Source organism: Aotus nancymaae, unplaced genomic scaffold (assembly GCF_030222135.1).
Source record: "Aotus nancymaae isolate 86718 unplaced genomic scaffold, 86718_ANA_hifiasm-v0.15.2.pri h1tg000025l, whole genome shotgun sequence".
Taxonomy (NCBI): Eukaryota; Metazoa; Chordata; class Mammalia; order Primates; family Aotidae; genus Aotus; species Aotus nancymaae.
This window is the reverse complement of record NW_026988438.1, coordinates 3,391,162-3,417,172: the sequence shown is the minus strand read 5'-3', so window position 1 is coordinate 3,417,172 and position 26,011 is coordinate 3,391,162. Positions and strand designations below refer to the sequence as shown.

General features: G+C 35.6%; 1 protein-coding gene across 6 annotated transcripts in view; it reads right to left on the bottom strand.

Annotated features, from left to right (window-relative positions):
- CRPPA (CDP-L-ribitol pyrophosphorylase A) overlaps nt 1-26,011 on the bottom strand; it is a 321,845-nt gene that overhangs the window by 186,238 nt on the left and 109,596 nt on the right. For all 6 annotated transcript variants that reach the window (XR_010344034.1, XM_064380336.1, XM_012450715.3 and 3 more), the window contains 2 exons: nt 22,392-22,496; nt 14,621-14,666 (listed from right to left, as the gene is read on the bottom strand). Coding sequence is in view for 5 of the 6 variants with exons in the window: in XM_064380336.1 (XP_064236406.1) it covers nt 14,621-14,666; nt 22,392-22,496 (151 nt within the window). In the remaining variant the exon portion in view is untranslated. The remainder of the gene's footprint in view (nt 1-14,620; nt 14,667-22,391; nt 22,497-26,011) is intronic.

Here is a 26,011-nt window from a genome sequence, read left to right as displayed (position 1 = left end):
AGACTATCACAAATGGAATCATGCAGCATGTAACTTTTGAGACAAGCTTCTATCACTCAGTGTAATTTCTTCAAGATAAACAAATATTGTATGCGAACAGTTCATTTCTTTTCACATGTGAATATCCTCCCTTTGGCTGTATCAGTTTATTAATTCATCCACTGAAGGACATTTACATTGTTTCCAATTTTTGGCGATTATGCACAGAGCTTCTATAAATATTCATGTGCAGTTTTCTGAATCAACAGTTTTCGTTTCTCCAGATTAAGTTCATAACAGGATTGCTTGTTCATATGGTAAACATACACTTATTTTCACAAAAACTGTCAAGCAGCATTCCAGTCACCAGTACTTGGTATTATCAGTATTTTCATTGTAATCATATTGACAAGTATGTAACAATATTTTATCATGCTTTTGGTTTGCTAATGTATTCATGAGGAATAATGGTTTGTAGTCGCCCAGTACCGTCTTTTGGTGGTTTTTGGTACAACTGGCAGATAAGAGTTCTTCCCCCCATTATTTTCTGGAAGTAACTAAGAATTAGTGTTGTTTAAATATTTTAGAGAATTTATCAGTGAAACCATATGAACTTGTAGATCTCATTTCTGCTAGTTTCTGAATCATGAACTCAAGAACATTCTAACACTGGGTAGTTTGCGGTTTTCAAAGAATTTGTTCATTTAATCAAAGTTGTCAAATTTGTGTGCAGAAGTGTAACATTCCATCATTCTTTTAGGATCTGAAAATCTGTAGTAAAACCCCCTTTCATTCTTAATACCAGTGGCATTTTTGCCATCTTCTGATAGGTTTGTCAACTTTATTCACCTTTTCAAAAACCCAGCTTTGGTTTTTATTTTCATTAACATTTTACTTTTATTGATTTCTACTCTACATGTTCTTCTGCTTACTTAGGGCTTACTTTGCTCCTCTATTGCTAGTTGATTATGCTGAAAACTTAGTAGATTCAAGACCTTTCTTCATTTTCCACACAAGAATTTAGTGCTATAAAGTTCCTTCTAAGTACTGTTTTCAGTAGCATTCTCCAAGTTTTGATATATTTTTATTCTACTTCCATTCAAAATATTTTCCAATTTATCTTGAATCTTTTTCTCTTTGACCCATAAATTGGTGTTTAGTTTCCAAGCATTATAAGGTTTCTGTTATCTTCCTACAATTTTCTCATTTATTTCTATCAGGGTCGGAGAACATATTTTGCATGCTTTCAATTATTTTCTATTTGCTATTGTGTTTTATTATCCAGGATACTTTGTCTTATGGAATGATCCAGTTGCACTTGAACATTTAATTTTTCTATTGTTGAGTGTAATGTCCTGTAAATGTCAGATCAAGTTGGTCAACAGTGATATTCAGCTAAGCATCCCAACTGTTTAGTATTTGCAATGACTCAGAATTAAAGTTTCCAAATATTCATTTTTTTTTCATTTTTTCTTACATTTGTTAATTCATGCTAACTGTACCTTGAAACCCTAAGTGCATATTTAGAAAAGCGTCTCTGCTTGCTATGATTTGAATGTGGTGTCCCCTTCAAAGTTCAGGTATTGATATAACAGTATTAAAAAGAGGGATCTTTGGAGGCCAAGGCAGGTGGATCACAAGGTCAGGAATTCGAGACCAGCCTGGCCAATATGGTGAAACCCCATCCCTACTAAAAATACAAAAATTAGCTGGGCGTGGTGGCGGGTGCCTGTAGTTCCAGCTACGTGGGAGGCTGAGGCAAGACAATCGCTTGAACCCAGGAGGTGGAGGTTGCAGTGAGCTGAGATCCTGCCACTCCACTCCAGCCTGACAACAGGGCAAAGATCCATCACAATCAATCAATCAATCAGAGGAGATTAGGCCATGAGCCCAGCTCCCTCCCAAAAGGGAATAAAGGCCATTATAAAAGAGGCTTCTCAGTGTTGGGCTTTTTAGCTTGTTTTCCTACCGTATGAGGACATATCTGTTCTCTTGTTCTTCCACCATGTAGGGACACAGTAAAAAGGCCTACACTAGACATTGTCACCTTGATTTTGGACTTCTCATCCTTCAGAACTATGACATTCAATTTTTGTTAATTATGCATTCTGTGGTATTGTGTCATAACAGCACAAACTAAGACACTGCTGAGTTTTACCTTATGATGATGAAATGTCCCTCTCTCACAAGTAGTTCCTCTATCACAGGTAGTTTCCTATGTTCTGAAGTCTACTTTGATACTAATATATTTACTCCAGTTCTTATGACAAGCATATGCATCGTATGATGTCACACTTTTGGTTTTAACATACACATATTGGCAGTGGGCTCTTATACAGAGTATATAATCAGGTCATACTTTAATATTCTGAAAATGCCTGTATTTTATGTGCTGAAACCATTTACACTTAATATAGTCGATATGTTTGGATTTAAGACAATTTGTTTTTTCCCTATTATCTTCTTCTGCTTCTCCTTTCTCCTCTCTTGGCTAAAACTTTCATTTAGTATTCATTTTCTCATTTCTGATCTCTTTGTATACATTTTTCAGTGCTCTAGGAATTGTAATACACTTGGTTAGCCTGCTATAGTACACATAAAATGTGCTACCTCAAATAGAATACAGAAACCTAACCATGGTATTGCTCTCTTTGCCCTACTTGTGTTGCAAGTGTTATAATGTTGATACGGTTTGGCTGTGTCCCCACCCAAATCTCATCTTTAATTGTAGTACCCATAATTCCCATGTGTCATGGGATGGATCTGGAGGGAGGTAATTGAATCATGAGGGCATGTCTTTTCCATGTTGTTCTCATGGTAGTGAACACGATTCATTAAATCTGAAGGTTTAAAGGGGAGTTCCCTTGCGCACTCTCTCCTGACCGTCACCATGTAAGATGTGCCTTTCTCCTCTTTCACCTTGTGCCATGATTGTGAGGCCTCCCCAGCCATGTGGAACTGTGAGTCCATTAAACCTCTCTTTTATAAATTACCCAGTCTTGGGGATATCTTCATTAGCAGTGTGAGAACAGACTAACACAGTTGTCTACAACACTGTTGCTGTCCTCATAAAAACTCACTGAAAAATTTATAGTGTTTGATTTTAACTGTCAAATATTTAAAAAACTAAAGAGGATTATATGCGTCTATTTCATTTACCCAGACATTTATCAATTTTGTTGCTCTTAGATAACTACTTATGTCCCAAGATTCCTTCTGGTATCATTTGTTTTCTACGTTAAGAGCTTTCTTTAGGTATTCTCTTAGGAGTATATCTGCTGGCAGTAAATTCAGTTGTCTTTAATATGAAAAAGTCTTTTATGTTTCCTCCTGAAAGGTTTTTTGCTGAATACAGAATATTGGCTAGATAGGGGTCTTTTAGCACTGTAAACATCCTGTTCTACTTTATTCTGGTCTTCATAGTTTCTGATGAGAAATCTACATTCACATTTTTCTCTCCCTTTAAGTAAAGGATCACATCTTTGGCTACTTTTAAGGATTTCATTTTGTCTTTAGTTTTCACCCATTATTATGAAGCACCTGTGTGTGGATTTCTTTAGATTTATCATGTTGGAGCTCATTTAGCTTACTGAATCTATAGGCCTATGTATTCTGATAAATTCAGCAGTATACACCACAATTTATTCAAATATGTTTTTTAACTACATTCTGTATCCTCTCCCACTGGACTGACAACCTATTACTGTCACAAAGGTGCTGGTCAATGTTCATTCTCCCTCCACTTTTCATTCTGGTCAGACTGAAAAATTTCAGACAACCCATTTTCAACTTTACTGACACATCCTGTCATCTCCAGAGTCCATCCAACCCCTTTAGATAGTGTTTTTTTCAGTTCTAACATTCTCCTTTGGGTCCCTACATGTTCTGTATCTTTGCTGACACTTTCCATCTTTTGTTTCAACAGCAACACTTGCTGCAGCACTTTCACAATAAGTGTTTTATTTTCCAGAGATTCCACCTGTGTCATCTCAGCATTGGTACTGATCATTTTTGCCATGTGAATTTAGTTTTTCCTAGTCCTTTGTATGCCCAAGTGACCTTGAACCATATCCTTTATATTTGGGTACTCTCCTGTTGGATCATATTCTATTATGGAACTCAGTCCTGTTTAAAACCTCTGTCCAATATTTGTATTAACAAGAAACCAAACCAGTTGATCTCAGGCCCCAATTTTAACCATTCCTGTGTGTCATGCATCCAATCTCAATTTCATTTTTCAAAGCTTTTGCTGTACTATTTGTATCACCCTTCTCTGTGTGCTTCTCAGTGGCCAGTCTGAGACCAGGGTTTATCCTAGTTCAGTACTTAGTCTTATGGTTTGATGTTTAGGGTCAAATCCATTAATACACAGCTCAGGGTAAGCCCAGAAATTTGTAAGCATTATGAACTTTCCTGTGCTCCAACACAATCTCTCCTGTGCTTTTCATATTCCTAAGGGCATCCCATTTCAGTACCCCACCTGAGAGCTGAGGTTTCATTTTCCCCACTTGACCCACATATCTGATAAACCCACCATGACCAGAGCTAAGAAGAAGATGACCAAGTAGCAGTGTTCACCCCAATCCTTGAAACAAGAGCAATTCTAAGCAGAGAAATACTCCCTTCCCTAACAACTTTAGGCTCATCCAGACCCCTATTGCTGCTTTTGTCAGTGCTACCACTGTCACACAATTGCTTGAGGGAACAAAAATATTAGTGTAGAAACAAAATAAAAAGGACAACGATGGGATTTCTTCTGTTTCTTACCATAAACAGACCACTTTTCTGCTCCTCTGACAAGAATGAGATGTTTTCTCTTGCAGTTCTGTCTAGTCTGATGTCCACTTCTGGTTTTGGGGCTGCATTGGGTCCAGGTTAGTATACAGCAGAGGAACAAGGTAGCAAAGTTTGCTGCCCACTAGGTAGTACTTCTAATGTGAATCTACCATTAACCAGCCTGCTACTATTGACTTCAAATCTTCAAGTAACTGTTCCATGTGTTCTGTCCATGTTTTATAGCTTCATTAAGTGGAAGAAATAGAGTGGCATGGTCTTCTTCCACCTTACCTAAAACTAGAACCTACCTGTGTCTTTTTACATATGAATAAGTGACCAAAAAATCTGTCTAAATAAAAAAAGCTAATTTAATATAAAATAGATTCAAAATGAAAATAAGATTATCTTAGTTTAATTGGAAGCATTTTCTATTCATATATAAATATTGCTTATTATCAATGGCACCTTATGGTAAATGAAACATGGTGGAAATGTACTTGTTACATTCCTCCCTAATCACATAACATAATTCTCATTGATAGCTGCTTATCTAACAGAACATTAGCCATCTTGTACCAAAATAATAGAGACTGTTCAAATCTTTAAATTTCAAAGTCAAAGTCATACTGTCTCTCATTTGCGTAGTTTTAACAATACTCTCCAACTATACTCAAATCTGATGGCTACAGATAGAGGACTTCAAAGTTTTGGCTGCTTCACTGGTCCACAATATACTAGAGAAGACAATATTCTCAAATACCAAAGACAACTAGTATTTATTAATCTAGAACTTCTCAGGAAGTCAGTTGTCCTTTTGTGCAGGACTCTTCAATGCTATATCTACGTACTATTAGGTCCAAAAGCAAGAAGAGAAGACATGGAGGCCCTTCCAAGAAAAGTATGTTCCTCTTCCTCTACTTCTTTCAAGGAGTTAATGGTAGCACAGAGGCAAGAAGAATTAGAATTCCAACCATCTCTGCTGAAAGGTGCATTAAGGAATGCCTAGCTTGAAATTCTGAATGTCAGAGTTTTGAGTATATCCATCTGCCAGACTCCTTTTAAATGTTCTCAAATTTCAATCCAGTTTTAAGTGCAAAATAACTTCTTTAGGGTTCAACTCCCTGGTTTAATGTTATCTGCAATCTAAAATATAGCCACTTTTCATTAGAATACGTGATTTAACAAAACATAGCTGTATACAATGTGGTTTCATAAATGTTCAATTCCAGTGTTATTCTAACTAAAACCTCATAAGCAAAAGGAGTTATAACGTATAAATCTCAAAGTTTATCAAAAAGACCAAAATCTAATCAGAAACATACATATCTTTTAAAGCTTCCTCTTGAAGTTTCTTCCTTGAACATTGGGTCTCTTGGTATATAGGAAGTATATTGTCTTCTATAAACAGTTAGAAAATAGATGTAATCGGGGGTCTTTTATTTTCACAAAACAGTTATATGTTGAGTTTCTAATACAGTTTCTGCTTTACCATGTGACAGACGCACGACACATTAAGGAGCAAGGAATATGCATATGCCTTTATCAATTACCTCTAAGAGTGGTGTTTGTATTTTATAAGAAGCTTAATAACAATGGAAGAAAGACAGACACTAAGGTAAATCCTCAAGCAGGTGGGCAAAACATCCAGAAATCTGTCTCCAATTTTCTTGGAAACATTCAACAACCTGCAATTCTTTCACTGAGCTTTATGGTCCACTGTACTGGCCTCTTGAATTAAAGTTAATGTCCTTTGAGAAATAATGTATCAAATCCAAAAGTAACCATTTCCAAAAGATATTTCAAGTTGTAATTCATTCAAAATGAGTGCAGTGTTTTCCATTATCCTATTGCATTCCTTGAATCAAAAGCCAATCTTAGAGCCTATTTTCTGTGTCACAAGAAAGAATTTCAAAGTGATATTAAAGAGAATCACCACTATTGAGTCTTGATGTGTCTAAGTTTCATCTGTAAAGGGGACTCAAGGTTTGTTTGAATACCTTGAAATAGGAAGCTATTAGAACAGGGAAAAGAAAGGCAGGCAGTAAATACAGGCAGAACAGCAAAAAAGGCAATATACTACAGTACAAATGGACAGAGACAATAAACACTTGCAAGAAAACCATACGTACCCCCATTAAAAGGTCAAAGTGGTCTTCTGATAAGCTAGCTCACAAGCTAACTGAGCTAACTGAGCATGTTTCAACTGGAGGACAATGGCACATTGGCAGATTTTTAAAAAGATATTTTGTATTATCAGATCTTAACCATATTTTTAAGTGAGTCACTGAATATAGGATGAGGTTTCCTACCTTAGAACTAAAAGTAAGAACCAGGCATGTGACATCTTGTCTCCTGCACATGTTTTTACATGTAAGCAGAATAGTCAAGCATAGGACCGTCTTCTAACTCAATGACAGCTGCTTCTCTCTTCCCCCTTCTTTTTTGCCTATTAAACTCCTTGCTCCTTAAAACTACTCCACATGTGTCTGTGTCATTTTTTTCTAATTCAACTCAAAAGGAAAAACCTGTTCTCTATGTTCTCTACTCAGCAGAGCTGTATCAATACCTTTTTTTTTTTGCTTTTCAGAGTATATATTCTCTTAGTTGAGAGAACAGTTCAAAGGAAAAGCAACATTCCAAGGTTAGTGACTCAGGAAGATATTTACCAAATGTACTATTGGCTTTAAGCATAAATATTTGGATTTTTTTAACTATCTACATTAGAGTGAAGTATCAGTGGCTAGCTTTTGTCTGGTATCAAGTTTTATTTAGCTAGTTGTTTAATACATCAGTGTGACCTTCAAAAGCAATACATTTACTTGTGTATGCTTAAATTACTATTTCACTGCCAACAAATTAAGGAAATGATAAAACTAAAACAAATGAACTCTACTTTTCCTAATCCTGACCCAAATATTGAACTTTGCCATGTGCTTTTTTCTTTTTTGTAACAGTAAGAAAGATTCCAAGGGGACCAAACTGCTTTTAAATCCTGTTGCAGCCTTCTTGCTTTTACTAATTAAAGCTTGACGCAAATGCTCTTAGATTCAGAAAAGATACAGTTACAGTATTCTTTGAGAGAGTGAAGAACAAAAAATTATGTATAAAGAGGTTATGGTATTACTGTGAATATCTGAAAAATTAAGTGCCATACCCAAAGCCAGAAACATTAAAAATTAGGGTTACTATATAAATCATCTTAGCTGTCACTTTGCATTGTCCAAAAAACATGACTGACAATACAAATGGTGTCATCCCGGGTATTTAACAAAAAAAAAAAGCCTGATGAGGACATACCACAGATGCGGAATGTTGTCTGGTTACTGATTTGGAAAACTGATTTAAAGTTCCTCATCTTTCCAACTTGATCCAAGAGACTCAACAAACCAACAATATTGCACATCAAATGCCATGATTTTAAGTAAAAAAGTTAAAGAATCACTAAGAAATCAAGGCACTAGTTTCTGCATATGCATAAAACACAGTCCAACAGTCTTCCTAGTTCTCAGCAATTATGTATCAAAGTTATTCTCATCTGATTTTACTCCTTTCAGTCAATGCCAATTAAAAGCATATTTAGCTACTTTCAATGTCTAAACATAAAAGAATTTAACTGCTCTTCTATCAGTACAGTTTTTCAAAAAAACAAAAGTATGGCATGAGGGTAACTTGACAGTTGTTAAGTACTTACTGAAAGAAATCTACTGGTATCACTTATCTGAGTAAGAGGTAGGTTTCTGAACCAATAAGATGCTGTATTTCAGAGAAAATCAATTTCCTGAAAATAGTTAAACAGAAAACATTACATAATGACTGGAAAAAAGATCAACTAAAGCTAGTTAAAACCAAAATGGATGAAATGAATTTCCAATTTTACCTATCTTTCCTCTTTTTTAATACACACCACCATATATAAAAACAGGCACCATGAGGCAGTTTTGTAGCACAAGCTTACTTGGGTTTATACAATTATAGAAAGAACAAAATAAAATTTTAAAAATACTCTTTGCCACAAACTTGAATATATTAAATAGTTGAAGAATGGAGGTAAAAAATAAATGCAGGATTTAGGGTCTCTTCTTAGAAACTCTTAAGAATATTGACCCTCATGCCAGGATATGTTCAGTATACTAAATCAAGTGTGGGTTGGGACTGTTTGTATGGCTTATGTAAATCTAGATAAAGTATGTCACCACTGGCATCTGTTACCACTTTAATTATTTGGGTTCATCTGAGCATGCAGAGCAGGCTTGGGTGGGCTTAACTAGCTTGAGCGACAAAAATACAATACCTCTTTCTTAAATCGATATTTACAAACTCATCAGTCCAGTGTCTTCTTGTACTACTCCCTAGAATACTGTTTTAAATTTCACTCACAGAAGCCTGAATGAGTTAAACATTAAAGAACAACCAACAAATCCAACCCTCTACCTAAGGGATTATCATGAATGCTTTATTTTACATAGTTTTAACAAATTTGTAATTAATTATATTTTAACAGACTGAAAGACAAATTAAACTACCACTTTCTGTACATGTTTTCTATTTCAAATAGTTTACTATAAATGGAACTCCAAATAAACATATTGATGCTAAAATAAATTAGGCTTAAAATTACCTAAAAATATAAGATAAAAATCAGATTTAGAGACTTGCTATATATCACAATTTGGAAATTTCAGTCAAAAGCATGCGTTGAAGTTAGCAAACCTCAGTACCAATGAAAGAGTATTATTTTTCTCCCAACGTTAAAATTCCTATACTAAACAAAAGATACTGACTTGAAGATAAATTAAGATGGTCTAAAACACACAGACTACTTGGGTGACAAGTAATTTTTGAGTCCAAATGTTCTTGAAAGACATGAGACATGATATTTACCCTAGAAATGTTTTCTAGTACCTGAAAAAAAAACTAAGTAAACAAGGAAATCATTACTTTAATGGAATATAATTTGTTGATCAGGAATAGTTGTTATTTGACAGAAAAAAAACAGCTCAGAAAGGACACTTTAAAAAAATGAAGCACTCATTACAGAACAAAAAAGTTCCATTCTAGAAAGGAAATGTTTTATGTCTAGATAATGAACATCAACTACCAGAATTAACAACAACAAAAAATTAAACAGTACCCCAAATCATTTTAAAGCAGTTATTTTGATTTGGAATTTTATTATTTTTCTGAGCATATCTAAATATCTGTCATTACAATATTAGATCCTTTTCACACACCTGTGATACCATAACTAACACATTCTAGAAGACTGTACTATGTGCTTAGGAAAACACTGGAAGAGAACATTTTCTGTCTTCCTTATAGGATCATTCTTCATCAGACCAGCTGAAGGCACAGTAATTAACTCAGAGGAATTAGAGCTAGGCAAGCTGAACTTTATAAACCACTGATGTACCCACTGGAGAGAGAGCTCTGCAGTCCAGCATCTATTTCAGCAGGCAGCAGGAGCAGCTATATGAATCAGAGATACAAAATGGACATGTCCTAGAGTAGAGTCAAACTTAAGGACAATGACCTGAGCTTAAATAGTGGATCTTGCTCTTACTGTGTAGCTCAGAGGAAAGTAACCTAGGTCAGTTTTCCCACCTGCAAAATGAGAGCAATAGTATCTTAGTGTGATTGTAAAGAGTGAGATAGCATGTAACTTGTAAGGCACCTAGCATGAGTCCAATGTCCTCCCCGTCTTGGTTTTAAATCCTGACAAAGAATGTTCAAACATAGCATTTCTATGTTTAAAAAGATTTTAAAAAAAGCATATAATAATAGATATTCTGGTTCCCTATAAGCATCTGTTGGGAGCAAGAAGAGTGGTAAGGCAGGAGAGAAGGGCCATAAAATCCCTTAGAGTCTAGGGAAAACTGCAACTGCATCTGCTAGCCTATCATGTAATTCAACTCAATTAAATGTTAGGGGATGCAACTTAAAAATTAGACATTCCTCAAGAGATCGAGACCATCCTGGCCAACATGGTGAAACCCTGTCCCTACTAAAAATACAAAAATTAGCTGGGTGTGGTGTTGTGCACCTGTAGTCTCAGCTACTCAGGAGGCTGAGGCAGGAGAATTGCTTGAACCCAGGAGGTGGAAGCTGCAGTGAGCCTAGATTGTGCCACTGCACTCCAGCCTGGCAACAAAGTGAGATTCTGTCTCAACCAAAAAAAAACAGGTTCATACAGTGTTACAGGCAATGCTGAAATCCAAGAAGCTCTTAAAACCATAATAAACAATTGTTTTTACATAAATTGAGTGGCAAAATCAGTCCTGAACTTGAACTGCCTTAGAAGCTCTATGGCCTTTATTACTGCATTGAGCATAAACATTTATGCATCTTAAGTTTCACTTTGCGGTGGTATCCAAAATCCCACTGGGGATGTGATATAGCATGTGATGTACTGCAGTAGCTTCTAGAAGTACAAATTATTCCAAATTCTAAGACATATATAGCCCAAAGGTTTCAGATAAGAGAATTTGTACAATCTCTATTTAAAGGACGGGGGAAAAAAAATAGAAATATAAAAAGAGCTAACCTGCCTGAGGCAGAGACTTGTGGTTAACAATTATCTTTCTCAAGTCAGCATTTGCTTTAGAACCCTCAAATATTCTATTATATGGAAACAATAACACTACTTGTAATATAACATGAAGTTCTTGAAGAAATGAGATAAAACATAAAATGCTTCAAACAATGCCCAGCACAAAGTAAGTGCCCAATAAATGCTGTGTAATAGTAACAGTGCCTAAAAAATACTTTGAACACAGTTCATCGTGTCATAAAAATGGTTAATTTTATGTGTCAATTTCATCTGGCTAAGTGATGCCCAAATAGCTGGTAAAACATTTTTCTTAAGTGTGTCTATGAGGGTGTTTCCAGAATAGGTTAGAATGTGAATTGTACAACTCAGAAGATCACCCTCACTGAAGTGTGGGGGCATCATTCAATCCTCTGAGATCCTGAATAGAACAAAAAGGCAAAGGAAAGGCGGATTTTCTTCTAGAGCAGAGACACATTCTTGGCTCTTCTTGGGACTCAGACTGGGATTTATACCCTTGAATCCCCTCTTTCTCAGGCCTTTGAGTTTGCACTGGAACTCTACCACTGGCTTTCCTCCGCCTCCAGCTTGCAGCTGGGAGATCATGGGGCTTAGCCTCCATCATCACCTGAGCCAATCCCTCATAAATAATCTATGTATATATGTATATATCTTAGCTATAGCTCTGTATATCCTACCGATTCTGTTTCTCGAAATAACTGATTAATCACTAGGAAAATGTCTACAGGTAAATATACAGCTCTCATAGTATGCTATGTGCTTTATTATATATATATATATTTTTTTAATCCAAGAGTTCTCTCTTTCCTACGCCCACAGAGGCATTTCTACCATCAGAGATAGTCTTGAGTACAAGTCATAAATGGAATGGGTTATCTCAGGTGAGCAAACAAGCACTTACAGCTGGGAGAGGATCCTAAGACTTAAAGCTCTTAATGCAAAAAAGATTTTTTTTTAGAAATAAATAACCTATAAGACTGAGGAGCAGCCCCGAAGAAGGCATCTGAAATTTAATGTACAAACTAATCAACCAGAGCTCCTGTTAAAATGCAGACTCTGATTGAATGAGGTGGGGCCTGAGATTCTAGTTCTCAGGTAATCACAATGCTACTGGTCTAGGACATTCACTGAGATTAGGAAGGTCCCACAGCAGTGATCCTCTAAGTGTACCAGAAGCATGAGAATGCACTGGGAAGTTATTAGATATACAAACCCTAAAGTATAAAGAAACTAACAAATTTGTTGACCTTAATCAGCCATTTACACTAGGCAGTTTGGATTATCTTCCCTAAGAATAAAAGAATAACTTGTTTTAAATCCCTTAAAAATAAAAGTAGCAGACCAGAACCTATTGCATAAATAAAAGCCATTTCTGCAAACAATTTCCAAAGTCACAGCCCCTACAATTACACTTGAAATATAGGTTTTACATTTTAAGAAGGCTCTGATAATATATAGGCAAGTATTGCAACTAGACTTCTCAGTCGAACTCCTTACTAATTGTTGACAAAAAATCATTTCCATTTTTCCTAGGTTGTACATACAAAGAAGCGCTCTAAAGAAACCAAACTGAGTTTTATATTTCCTTGTGTTGAGGACATGACCAACCACATGATGGTTTAGCTGACTTTTCCAGAGAAATGTTTACACATTGCTTGGTTGATATGTAAATATATGTCAACATTTTGATTTATAGCTATAAATGATCTGTTTACACACACATATACAGATGCATAAGTTATAGTACATTAATTGTTTGAAACAAAATATCCTCGAAGGACAAAGAACTTGAGGGTAAACCACAAATATATCATCATAATCAGAGAAAAGACTTTCATTTTCTGAATGTGAAGTCCATTGATTGTTAAATAGCATTTCCCAAACTTTTTAAAATAAACTGATGAACTGGGAATGCAGATTCAGTACTTTCTTCTATTTCAATAAAAGTTTGAATTTAGAAGTTCATCTCTCAATAAAAACCTGAGTACATAGTTCTAGCCATATCTATTTTCAAAGAAATCAGTTTCTAGCATATTGTAAAGCATTACATGTGTTTCAGGTTTGGGGTGAACACCTCTGATTTTGCTACGAGCACCTATTTAAAAATAGTGGTTCTCTATTAGGGGAAATGTCTTTTTCCTAGGGAATGTTTGGCAATACCAGGAAACATCTTTGATTGTCAAAACCAGAGGGAGGAGAGTGAGGGATGGATACTTCTGGCAGCTTGTGCACAGAGGCCAGGCATGCTGCTAAACAACTTGTAATCCATACAACAGTCCACACAGCTTAGACGTTTCCAGACTAAAATGCCAATAGAGTGCCAAGACTGAGAAAGTTGATTTAATTAACAGGTTACAAAAATATACAAAGGCTGTCCCTAGTACATCTTAATTACATTCCTTGCATAGTGTTAAGCAAAATAATAAATACTTATTGCTTATTAAATAAACTACTACTATTTAGCTGAGACCTTTGAGTCAGAGAAGAAAAAGAACTAAACAAGGGTTATCATATGTGTGATATGTACAATTACAAAATTGCAGTCATTGTCCAAACCAAAAAGAAACTTAAAAAATCACCCTGTCCAGCCTGATATATCTAGTTAGGAAAAAGTGTTTGTCATATAGAAGATGCTATGTTATGTACCAATAGAACACTGTTAAGGGGAGAAGGCAGTCCTCTTAATAGTAAAAATGGGCTGGGAGCAGTGACTCATGCCTGTAGTCCCAGCACTTTGGGAGGCTGAGGCAGGTAGACCATGAGGTTAGGAGTTTCAGCCTGGCCAACATGGTAAAAACTCCGTCTCTACTAAAGATACAAAAAATTAGCTGGGCATGGTGGCACGCACCTATAATCCTACCTACTTGGGAGGCTGATGCAGGAGAATTGCTTGAATCTGGGAGGTGGAGTTTGCAGTGAGCCAAGATCACGCCACTGCACTCCAGCCTGGGTGACAGAGTAAGACTCCATCAAAGAAAGTAAAAATGAAGTAAGACCTTTACCAAATTATATAAATCAGTTTTTCCTGTTTTCTAATAGTATCAATGTCCTATACTTTCCTCAAGTTAATAAAGTATTTCCTTTATAAAAATTAAAATCAATGTGACATCATAATAAGTGCTATTTCACAAGCAGGAAACAACATAAAATATAATTATTTTTTAAAAACAAATGAAAGACCTTGGGGGCCTACAAGCTTTTCTGCTTTCAAGATTGCTGGGATTTAAACAGCCATAAGAAATTCTGAACTGGCTTACATTTTTGAAACACAGGAAGTGACAGTCATAAGGCCAAACATACCCTTAATAATCGATTCAGCCGCATACAGATCTCGTTTGTAGGTCACCTAAAGGACAGATAAACTTCATTAGACTTAACAGAGCAGGAAGGAATGTGCAAGCCATAAAATAATGCCCTCAAGGACATTCTTGATTTTTCACAAACTATAAACATGTAATACTGACATTTTCTAAATTAGAAAAGCATCAGCAAATTCACATAAAAATATATTCTATTTCTACAAATGGTTGATTTGTTTTTAAATCTCTGAATAAACTGAGATATTATATGGCAGTGGTTACTGAAATCTTAATGTAACTCAAGTATTTACTCAAGTATTCAAAGAAAATGTGGTAGTGCTTAAACAACAGTGTTAACATGACTGCAAAATAATGAGGTTTTATACTAGAAAAAAAAGGTAGGGTGGAAGTCTCTGTATAACAAAAAAGTCACTGAGTTGCTTTCTTAGCTGAAATAATTCTGAAAGATCAATATATGTTAAGAGGGACTTACTTGTGAATTGAGTGTATTATACATACCTAAGTAAGATTTACCTTCTAAGATTTTTATTAAAATGTGGTTAAAATAGAGCCTATAGCGTATCCCTATGTGCCTAAGAACACTGATAATCTTTCCTTAAAAACATGCAGCCTCTTAATAACTGTAATCTGTTCCTTGTAATGTAACCTGCCACCAAAGTATGTGTCTGTTCTATGGCAGATACTTCAAAGTCTCCCATCCACTGAGCTCAGGTACAGAACATGTAAGTGCACTGTGGTGCATAATTAATTCTGTATCACAGAACTGAAATACATAGTAAATAATGACACAGTATTAATAAGCTTTTGTAAGTTCTTAGAAGCTACTTTTTTTTGGATAGCAATTTTTTTAAATTGCATTTTAGGTTTTGGGGTACATGTGAAGAACATGCAAGATTGTTGCATAGGTACACACATGGCAGTGTGATTTGCTGCCTTCTCCCCATCACCTATATCTAGCATTTCTCCCTATGCTATCTCTCCCCAACTCCCCAACCCCTACTGTCCCTCCCCTATTTTCCCTCAACAGACCCCAGTGTGTGATTCTCCCCTCCCTGTGTCCATGTGTTCTCAGTGTTCAATACCTGCCTTTGAATGAGAACATGCAGTGTTTGATTTTCTGTTCTTGTGACAGTTTGCTGAGAATGATGGTTTCCAGGTTCATCCATGTCCCTACAAAGGACACAAACTCATCGTTTTTTATGGCTGCATAGTAGTCCATGGTGTATATGTGCCACATTTTCCCTGTCCAGTCTATCATCGATGGGCATTTGGGTTGGTTCCAAGTCTTTGCTATTGTAAACAGTGCTGCAATGAACATATGTGTGCATGTGTCCTTATAGTGCTACTTTTAAGTACCAAGATATTTATGATATCTTGTAAGGTGTTCTAAAAACTCATTTTGAGAAATTCCCACCATATTATTACCTGATTGTGCTTATGAAATTGGACTTTTTATCCTCCAGATTAGCTAACTACAAGATTTGTATAGAAACTTTGTTTAGTGACGTGGGCTACTGCACTTCTATCCAAAATAGATTCCTCTGCTATGCCTTTATCCTGGCAGGTAAATCCTGGACCTAAACTGTATCTCACCATCCAGAAATAAAGTAGCAACTAACTTGATAAAAACTAACACAGATAAAAAGTTGTTCAAGCAATTCAACCAATCTATTAAAATGTGAAATGCTATCGTATCTCTAAAACAAGCACATGCCAACCAAAACTAGTGACTCCTAGTTAGTGATCCATAATGTAGTTCTCCTACCTGGGGGAAGAAAAATGATAGAAAACAGACAGTTCAAGGTCCATGCTATGCACTTTACCAAATCAAGTTACATACTATCTAATTTATTCAACAAATAATTCATCAAAACATTACTGTGTTCTGGGCTCAGTTTTAAGTGCTGGGAAGGGAGAGAGAGAGAAAAAAAAAATTCGACAAAAATCCTTAACATGTGGACATTCATTTTAGTTAAGAAATTTTTTTGTAAAGTTGAATAGAGTTAGCGTTTATTTCTTTTTTTTTTTTTTTTTTGAGACGGAGTTTCGCTCGTTACCCAGGCTGGAGTGCAATGGCGCGATCTCGGCTCACCGCAACCTCCGCCTCCTGGGTTCAGGCAATTCTCCTGCCTCAGCCTCCCGAGTAGCTGGGATTACAAGCACGCTATTTCTTTTAATGAATATGTAAAGTTAACTAGTATCTGAAATTAGGCCTCAATATTTGCAACATGAGAAATTTTTTTCTATAGTAATAGTTTGTTACATAGGATAAACTCACAACAGAAATTAAGGAAATATGCCTAGTTAATTTTCTATTCCCTCCTGATTTGAAGGGTAAAACTACATTCTACATTAAAATAGAGTATGAATGTACCTTACATTTTCAAACAGTTTTTAATGATAGATTTCTGGATTTATAGAAAAGTTCTCAGATTCTAACATGACTTTTCTAGAATACATTCAAGATTTAATTTTTGAAGTGGAGTCAGTCTTCAGTATAAAATACTTTTTTTTACTACGCAGAGATATTTTCTCTTTTAATGTTAATTAACTGGTATAAACAAGAAAGACTCCTGAATTTTTTTCTGTCAGCTTTTTCCTATAGGCTATGGATATCTACTATATACTAAGGTTTTTTTTTTACTTCTATTAACATATTTTACAAGGAGCTTTGTTGAATACCTCAAATGTGCCTCAACAAATACTGATTGAATATAAGTAAATGACAGAAAATGTATCTTATAAACATTTAAAGTCCCATTAGCCTTATTTTTTTCCTACATAGCTAACATGCTTCAAAAGCAGTGTGACTGAAAAATGTTGTAATTCTCAATTGATGGGTTATTCATTTTTTCCATCTAAATTTTACAGCAATATGGGTTGTCTTTATTTTAATTAAAAAACCCCAACAACCTGACAATGAGTATTCATTTTATTGTATTAGCATAAGTAGTCTTCCTTTGACCTTCCACAATACCCTATTATGAAAAATTACTTTAAAAAAAAATCAATCCTGTAGTGATGAGAAAGAACATCAATCCTCTAATTTGCTGGTTTTCAGACTGTGCTCACTAGAGCCGCAGGGACCACCTGAAAAGGAGGAAAGGTGTTCTGTGCAAATGAAATTCCAACCCAACACCTGGCACTTACCTAGTTCAGCTCAATTTTTCTCTATTTTGTTTGACTGAGCTTCTAGCTGAGTAACATGTTTAGCTTTAAAAAGAATTTCCATAGAAAAAGAATCCTAAACTTAGATCTACACATATAATTGTTTTCTCATTCCTAGACCAGGATTCTTAGCTACTTCAAGGTACACTCTGGCTGAAGCTATCACATCCACATGTTGTTTTTCTGTGTTCAAACATAAAATAGTAAAAAACAAAACAAAAACAAAAAAATCCCACAACTATCAGAACACAGCCAGTTGGCCACTATCTTCAATAACTTAAGACAGACAACACATAATGTTCTCCCATCTTTCCCTTCACAATAAAGTGGCAACTTGAAGTTTAACAAAACTTGCATTTTAAATACAGAAGGAAGTTTATTAATATATTTAATTATATATTAATTATATAATACATTAATTAATATACTATATTAATAAATAAAATATAATATATTAATGAAATATATTTAATAAAATATTAATATAATATATTAACATATTAAATATATTAACAATATATTATAATATATTACAATATGTTAATTATATATTATGATGTAATTAATATATTAATATATAAATATCTAGCATTTAATATATTAATATAATATATTAATATATTTATTAATATTAATATTTAGATTTTTCAGAACTTATTTCCTTATTATATACATACAGAAAATATTCTTTTCTGGATACCTATATAAAAATACTGGATAACGATATAAAAATATCTAAAGAGAAACAATGTTACCACATTGTGTTTTTGAAGTTACAAAAACCAAATAGAGACTATTTTGTTTCTTTTGTTCTTAAACTGATGCTAAAATACTTGGACAAAAAAATATATTCCCCCAACAAAAGGAATCCTCAAAAGTCATTCATTCCAGTAATATTGTGATTATACAAAAACTTCAGAAACTCCTAAAAAAGCACTTTCAGACAATGGAACACAGTGGTTAAATTTCTTCCATAACTGGTTGTTAATCTTTTATGGCTTGAAGACAGTTTTGACATTTAGAAACAAGAAGTCCATTCAATTAAGTCTGTACAGTGTAGTAAGAGACCAAGTTAATTAAAAATATATGGGGCCAAAAATAACTAAGTTAAAGGGACTCAAGTTGTTATGCAGACTAGATGAAATCTCATGAAAATAGTAGTGTTTACTTGGGCCTGTCAAAGCAAGACTACTGCAGGGAAGCATGACAGCTGATTCCTATTCCTAGAGCCAGTCCTGTGTTCTTCAATGCTCATTATCCTTGAAGGGGAGAGTGGGATACTGCAGTCATTTTCTATACTGCACGGTGATTTGAAAGAAAAAAAAAAAAAAAAAAAAACTAGTATCTTCAGACCCCAGAAGAGATAGCACAGGAAGGTGACATCAACCCACAATGTTTATTTTTTACTTTTACCAAAACGTATTTATAAAATACAAAATACAGACCAGCCTGGCCAACATGGCAAGAGTCCGTCTCTACTAAAAATACAAAAATTAGCCAGGCATAGTGGTGTGTGCCTATAGTCCTAGCTATTTGGGAGGCTGAGGCAGGAGAATCACTTGAACCCAGAAGGCAGAGGTTGCAGTGAGCCAAGATCATGCCACTGCCCTGCAGCCTTGGCGACAGAGCAATAATCCATCTCAAAAAAAAAATGAATTAATTAAATCAAATAAAATACAAAATAATCCTTCTGGACTTTCTAGTGGCAACTGAAATTCTACTACTACTGAAATTCTAGTATGACATGCAATCCTCTGAAATTTCAAGTCACTCTTTAACCCAGTGTGAAGTGAAATCCCTAACTTTTGAAGAGAAAGGGAAGGTGTATTGCTCCATGTTTCAGAATCCTCCTTTGCTTTACACTGTAAAATGGTAATAACATGCCTCAATTATGTCCAAGTGTGTCTTTTACTGTCAGATTTTTTGAGTCATGTTCCAAGTACATGGCCATGCCATCTGAATCCAGTACCAGTTCAGCATAATTGTACTAGAATTTTTCAGATCCAATTTTTTTTAAAAAAAGCAGCATCTTTGGAGTTAGTGCAGAATTAGAACACTAATTTCAAAGTGTAAACTCCATTGCTGTGTAAAACAAATACTGCTGCCACACAAAATAAGATCACAAAATTAAACTAAAAGCCTAAAGACAAATCATACAATGTTATCAAAAGGGGTTAAATAATTAGCTATGAAAATATTTAGCTATTTCATAGCTAAATGATTAACTATGAAAATAATTAGCTATGAAAAAGACAAGTCAAAGATGAGACAAGAGGCAGAGAAAAAAAGGAAGCTGAAAACAACCGCAGTATTTGCGTTCTGTTATCACTTAACAGGGGAAAAAAAGGGATACTAACAAACAAAACAACCTCATAATGTCAATCTGTAAGACATTTTCCCCAATCCACAGCATGATGAGCCTTTTAGAGTCCAAGCTGGAGAGAAAAGAGAAATATGAACCCCTCACCCAAAAGAAAACACCGAAGATGGAATGAAACATTCAGAGAGTAATGTGCTGCTTCCCTTTCATCCACAGATCTCAAGAGTGGTTTACAAACTTGAGGAAGGCTCAGAACATGCACAAAATATAAATAATCACAGCCCCAAAGATGTCAGAAGTGAGACCAGCGAGTACATATTGGTTTGACATATTAGTAGCAATGAAACACCTTAGAGTTTCCACATCTTTTCTTGGTCTTCAAATTAGGTCTCCCAGACAGCCAAAGGGCTTCCAAAAAAAAGGGGGTCAGAATCTTTAATGAAACATCTAATTGGAAATTGCCAAAAATGATAATATTTGTATCACTATATATATATATGATGAATAAAATGTTTGACATATATAGAAAAGGATGAATAAAATGTTTGCCTGCTAGGTTGATGACAGTTAACCCAGCAGGCAGGCATTTTTGGTTGTCCTTAAGTGAACAGTAATACTGCATAAATTTTCTCTACCAGGGAATAATCCAAACATGTCAATATTTTGGAGTCTTAGAATTCAACATTTGAAGTATTTAAGATTATTCTGAGACAATCGTAGCAGGCAGTGAGGCAGATCATGTTACTGTGCAAAATAACTCATCAACTTATAGGGGTTTCTGTTTTAAAAAATTGGTAAGGAAATATGCTTATAGACTCAGGATGAATCTTTACTAATCAGATTCTGATGGATGTTTCATAAAGATTTTCAAAGACTACAATCATTATCTCAAAAGCAGCAATACTTATTTCAAGATTATGAAATGGCCCTTACAACTCTTATTTCCAAATATACTATTCAATTCAACTAATCAAACAAAGAATCACACTCTAAACCATCCCTGGCCTTGCTAAGAAGCTGCAGTATGATAGTGCCATTATCTTCTTGGCAATAAGTTATCTATTCCCTCCAAATGAAGTACATTAGGTTAGGCGCAGTAGCTCACACTGGTATCCTCAGGACTTTGAGAGGCAGAGGCAGGCGAATCGCCTGAGGTCAGGAGTATGAGACCAGCTTGGCCAACATGGTGAAACTGCGTCTCCACTAGACATACAAAAATTAGCCAGGTGTGGTGGCTGGCACCTGTAATCCCAGCTACTTGGGAGGCTGACACAGTAGAATAGCTTGAAACCAGGAGAAAGAGGATGCAGTGAGCTGAGACCGCACCATTGCATTCCAGCCTGGGCAAGCAGAGTGAAACTCCCTTAAAAAAAAAAAAAAAAAAGAAGTTAGCCATTAGAAGAGCTGGGCCCTGCCACAGAAAACAGTGTAATTCCTCAGTGGGGCAGAGAGTGGATCCAGCCACTACCCACATTGGGTCAGAACTGTGGCAGATACACTTTCAACCCAATTAAGTTGGAGCAACCACCCAGGGCCTGGAAGGAAATGTTGATACTTGCAATTGGCAGGCCAAGTTGTAGCTTTAATCCAACTTAGTGAAGGAAGGGGGACAAAAGGCTACTGATATGGTTTGGATTTCTGTCCCCACCCAAATCTCATGTGGAATAGTAATCTCTAACGATGGAGGTAGGACCTGGTGGAAGCTGACTGGATCATGGGGGCAGATTTCTGCCTTGGTGCTGTTCTCGTGATAGTGAGTGAGTTCTCAGACATCTGGTCATTTAAAAGTGTGTGGATACCCACCCCCAAGCCTCTGTCCACCTACTCTGGCCACTTGAAATGTCTCACTCCCCCTTTGCCTTCTGCCATGATTGGAAGCCTCCTGAGGCCTCTCAAGAAGAAGCTGCTATGCTTCCTGTACAGCCTGCAGAACTATGAGCTCTTTTCTTTATAAATTACCCAATATCAGGTATTTCTTTTTATCAGTGTGAGAACAGACTAATACATCTATCTACAGAGAGCAAGATAAAGAAAAAAGTGAATAAACCAAGCTCACAGGTTAAAATGAGATGTGTCTGAGTAATTTATCTCAAAGTGAATTTTTTTGAAGCCAAGCAATAGAAAGGATAATACACTTTGATGTTTCAGTAAATCCAAAAGACTCCTGTAACTCCCACTAAACACACCACCGGTTTTAAATGTATACCCATGCAAACACATAAAAGCACAGCAAAGAATCCAAGCAAAGTATCATTCCTCTTACCTTCCAGAGGTCAGGTGATCCTTCTACAAGTTTGGCTTTAGTGCAACAGTATTTTAGGGCCAATTGCAAACACTCAGTTCCAAATTCCAAGTCACAGTCACTACACTGGTGTAGAAAAAAAAAAATTAAGCTAAAACAATTTTAAGTAAAACTCAGCCTTTTATTTCAAAATCAACTGCAATCAAAGGAAGAGCCTAGAGAGCTCAAGCTATTTAATCAGCTACTGATTGAGTTGTAACATCCCCAATAGCTAAAAACAAAACAAATTGTGAGTAGGAATACTGCAGTCATCATTTGAGTTTCGTGATTCCTCTATAGTTTTAGGTATAAAATAGATAGAATACTTTGTTTCCTTTGCATATGTTACATTTCCAAACATGTTTATAAAGTATCTGAAGTTATAGCTGAAGATTATCATAACTGTTGACAAATATATATCTACAACATCTCAATCTCATATCTTGTATTTATATCAGAACATTTGTAGGTCATAGTTCTATTGCTTTAATATTTAAAATATTAATATAGCCTTAATTATTTACATTTTGCTCATACGTATGGAACATTTAGTATTTCATTGTGAAACAAAGTGTAAAGGTACCACAAAAATTCAGTAAAAATAAAACATTTTTTGGCATTTTAAGCAGAGCCATTAAAATATCCAAGTAATAATACAATTCAGCTGAACAATACTCAGGGTACCTATCCTGTCTCCAAGTTCTATTTTAAGCACCAGCTATATAAAGATAAATCACACATGTATTGTGCCCTCAAGGAACTCAGGTCTAGAAGGGGAGGCTGATATCTAACAAAGCAGTTTGCAACAGAACCTGACAGATGCAGCACTAGAAGAATGTCTGGAGGTAACTCAGCAGATAAAATACTTAATTCCATGTGAGGGCATCAGGAAGGCCTATCAGAGGAAATGGCTTGATCTCCATCTAACAGCAGAATAAAACCAGACAAGGGGATTACGTTTAAATCAAAAGGTGCCACGCAAAGTTACAGAGGTTTGAGTCATTTGGTAGACTTACATTGTTTTTCTTTTTTCTTTTGAGACAGAATCTTGCTCTGTCACCCAGACTGGAGTATAGTGGCACCATCTCAGCTCACTGCAACCTCCACCTCCAGAGTTCAAGTGATACTCCTGCCTTAGCCTTCCTAGTAGCTGGGATCACAGGGGCCCACCACCACACCCAGCTAAGATTCTGAATTTTAGTTGAGATGGGGTTTCACCATGTTGTCCAGGCTGGTTTCGAAGTCCTGAGCTCAGGTGATCTGTCCACCTCAGCCTTCCAAAGTGTTGGGATTACAGGTGTGATCCACCACACCCAGCTGAGACTTATTTTAGATAGGATATCCATGTAAGGATTGCAAGAAGGCAACAAATACGAGTATGACATCAAGCACCCCTTGCCAGAGCTATTTTATTATACTGAAGGTTACAGAATTCTAACTAGTGATTTGTAAAATCAATCAACAAAATATGACCAGATATACATAGAATCTTAATTTGACCAGAAGAGTCCCAGTCTGTATCTTCTATTTTTATATACTACATAAAATAACATATCTAGGTATTTTTAAAAGACTATTATGAGCACTAGTTACATTCAAGTAAATTGAGATGAGTTTGGTAAACCTTCGTTTAGTTTGTGATTGAGATGTATGTACAATAAACAAAGTTCTGTTTAACACATGGTTAAATCTTTAAAATGACTAGCAATAACCTTAACTCTTTCTGACTCACTCCAGAGTGGCAAAATATCAAACACATCCCTGGATTGCCTTAAAAGTACTCACAATGTGCCAAATTGAAAGGAATGCATAGAAACAGGCACTTCCTTCCTATCTCAGATAGTGGTGTGAAACATACTTGATGCTGTGTTCCCAGCTACAGCGCCACCAATTGCAAAACGAGTTCATAAACACTTGCAGGCTCCTCTCTTGTGACCTCCTATTGAGTGCCCATAAACTAATATTATTTGAAGGAGATTACTTGAAGGAGATTATTTGAAGGAAATCAATAGTGGTGATAAAATGAAATCATTTAACATGGTAAATTAATCCAAAGGCCAATAGAAAAGTGAGAAAAAGAACCAAGGACAGGTGGTACAAATACAAAGCAACTAGCAAGATGATTTTAGTCAAGAAAGTTAACGAATTCAGAGGGTATTGCACAAAATGTTTTGACATTTGTGATTCACCATGAGAGGATTCTAGTTATAATGATAACAATGATCACATGAGAAACATATATGCAAACATACAGACACTGAAAACCATCTGCCTCCCCAAATTTGGCCCCACAAAATAGTGTCAAACAGCCTTTTGCCCAGGCAAAAGCCCTAAGGACACTTATCAGAGATTCCCCCAAAAAGCCAGGTCAAGCCCAGTCATTTTATAGAGAAGCGCAGTCAACACACCCCACAGAGAAAACTCACCAAGTATAACCAGACCCTAGTTAAACATGAGCAGAAAACCCACATTTAACTGTCACTCAAGAAAAGATTGTAACATGAAAGATCAAAATGGCAAAAAAAATAATAAAGCACTTGAGGAGACTGAAACCACAGTTTTTAAAAAACTATGGATCTAGGAAGATAAAGAATTTGAAATAAGTGACAGGGTAATATTTAAAAAGGCAGAAAATGAAAGAGCTGTATAACTCATCAGCAAAGTCAAATATCCAAACAAAAAGATTGAAATTTCAGGAAAAAAAGGAAAAGAGGAAAACTAAATAATTCAAGATATTCCAAAAATGGAAAACACTGAATTTCCAGATCAAGAGAAATTAAGAGAGTATGGAAGCTAATGGGTGAAAATATGCCAAACCCATTTAACAAAAATTCTCTAACAAGCTGTAATCCAAATAAGCTGGGACTTCATAGAAACAATAAAACTTAAAAGAAGCAAATTATTCACAATTCTTAGGTTAATGATTTTAAACAAAGAATTCTACTCCCAGGAGAGCTATCAAATTTGAGGGCAGAATATGAACTTTTCCTTACATCCAAAGTCTCAAAGAAATTTTATTACCCATGCATTGTTTTCTTTCCTACACATTTTTTAAGACCTTAAGTATTAGGTTGACAGCAAAATGGAGCAAAAGGAAAAGATTGCCATATATCTTCGAGCCCCCATACACACGACCTCTCCTACTATTGAAACCTTGTGAACACAGTGGTATGTGTATCCACATCAATAAACCTATACTGACACATCTTTATCATTCAAAGGCCTGCGTTTACATTATGATCCATGCATAGTATTATACATTCTGAGTTTTCAAAAGTGTACAGTGATACACATCCATCTCTGTAGTTGTTGTACAGAACAGTTTCACTACAATGAAATTTCTGTGTACCACCTATACATATCTCCTGCCTCCCAACCCCTTGCAACCACTCATCCTTTTAACACCTCCAGTTTGTCTTTTCCAGAAATTCATAGCTGTAATACAATGACATACATCTATCACTGTAGTTATCATATAGTTTCACTACAGCGAAATTTCTGTGTACCACCTATACATACCTCCTGCCCCCCAACCCTTTGCTACCATTCTTTAATGCCTCCATAATTTGTCTTTTCCAGAAATTCATAGCTGTAATCATAGA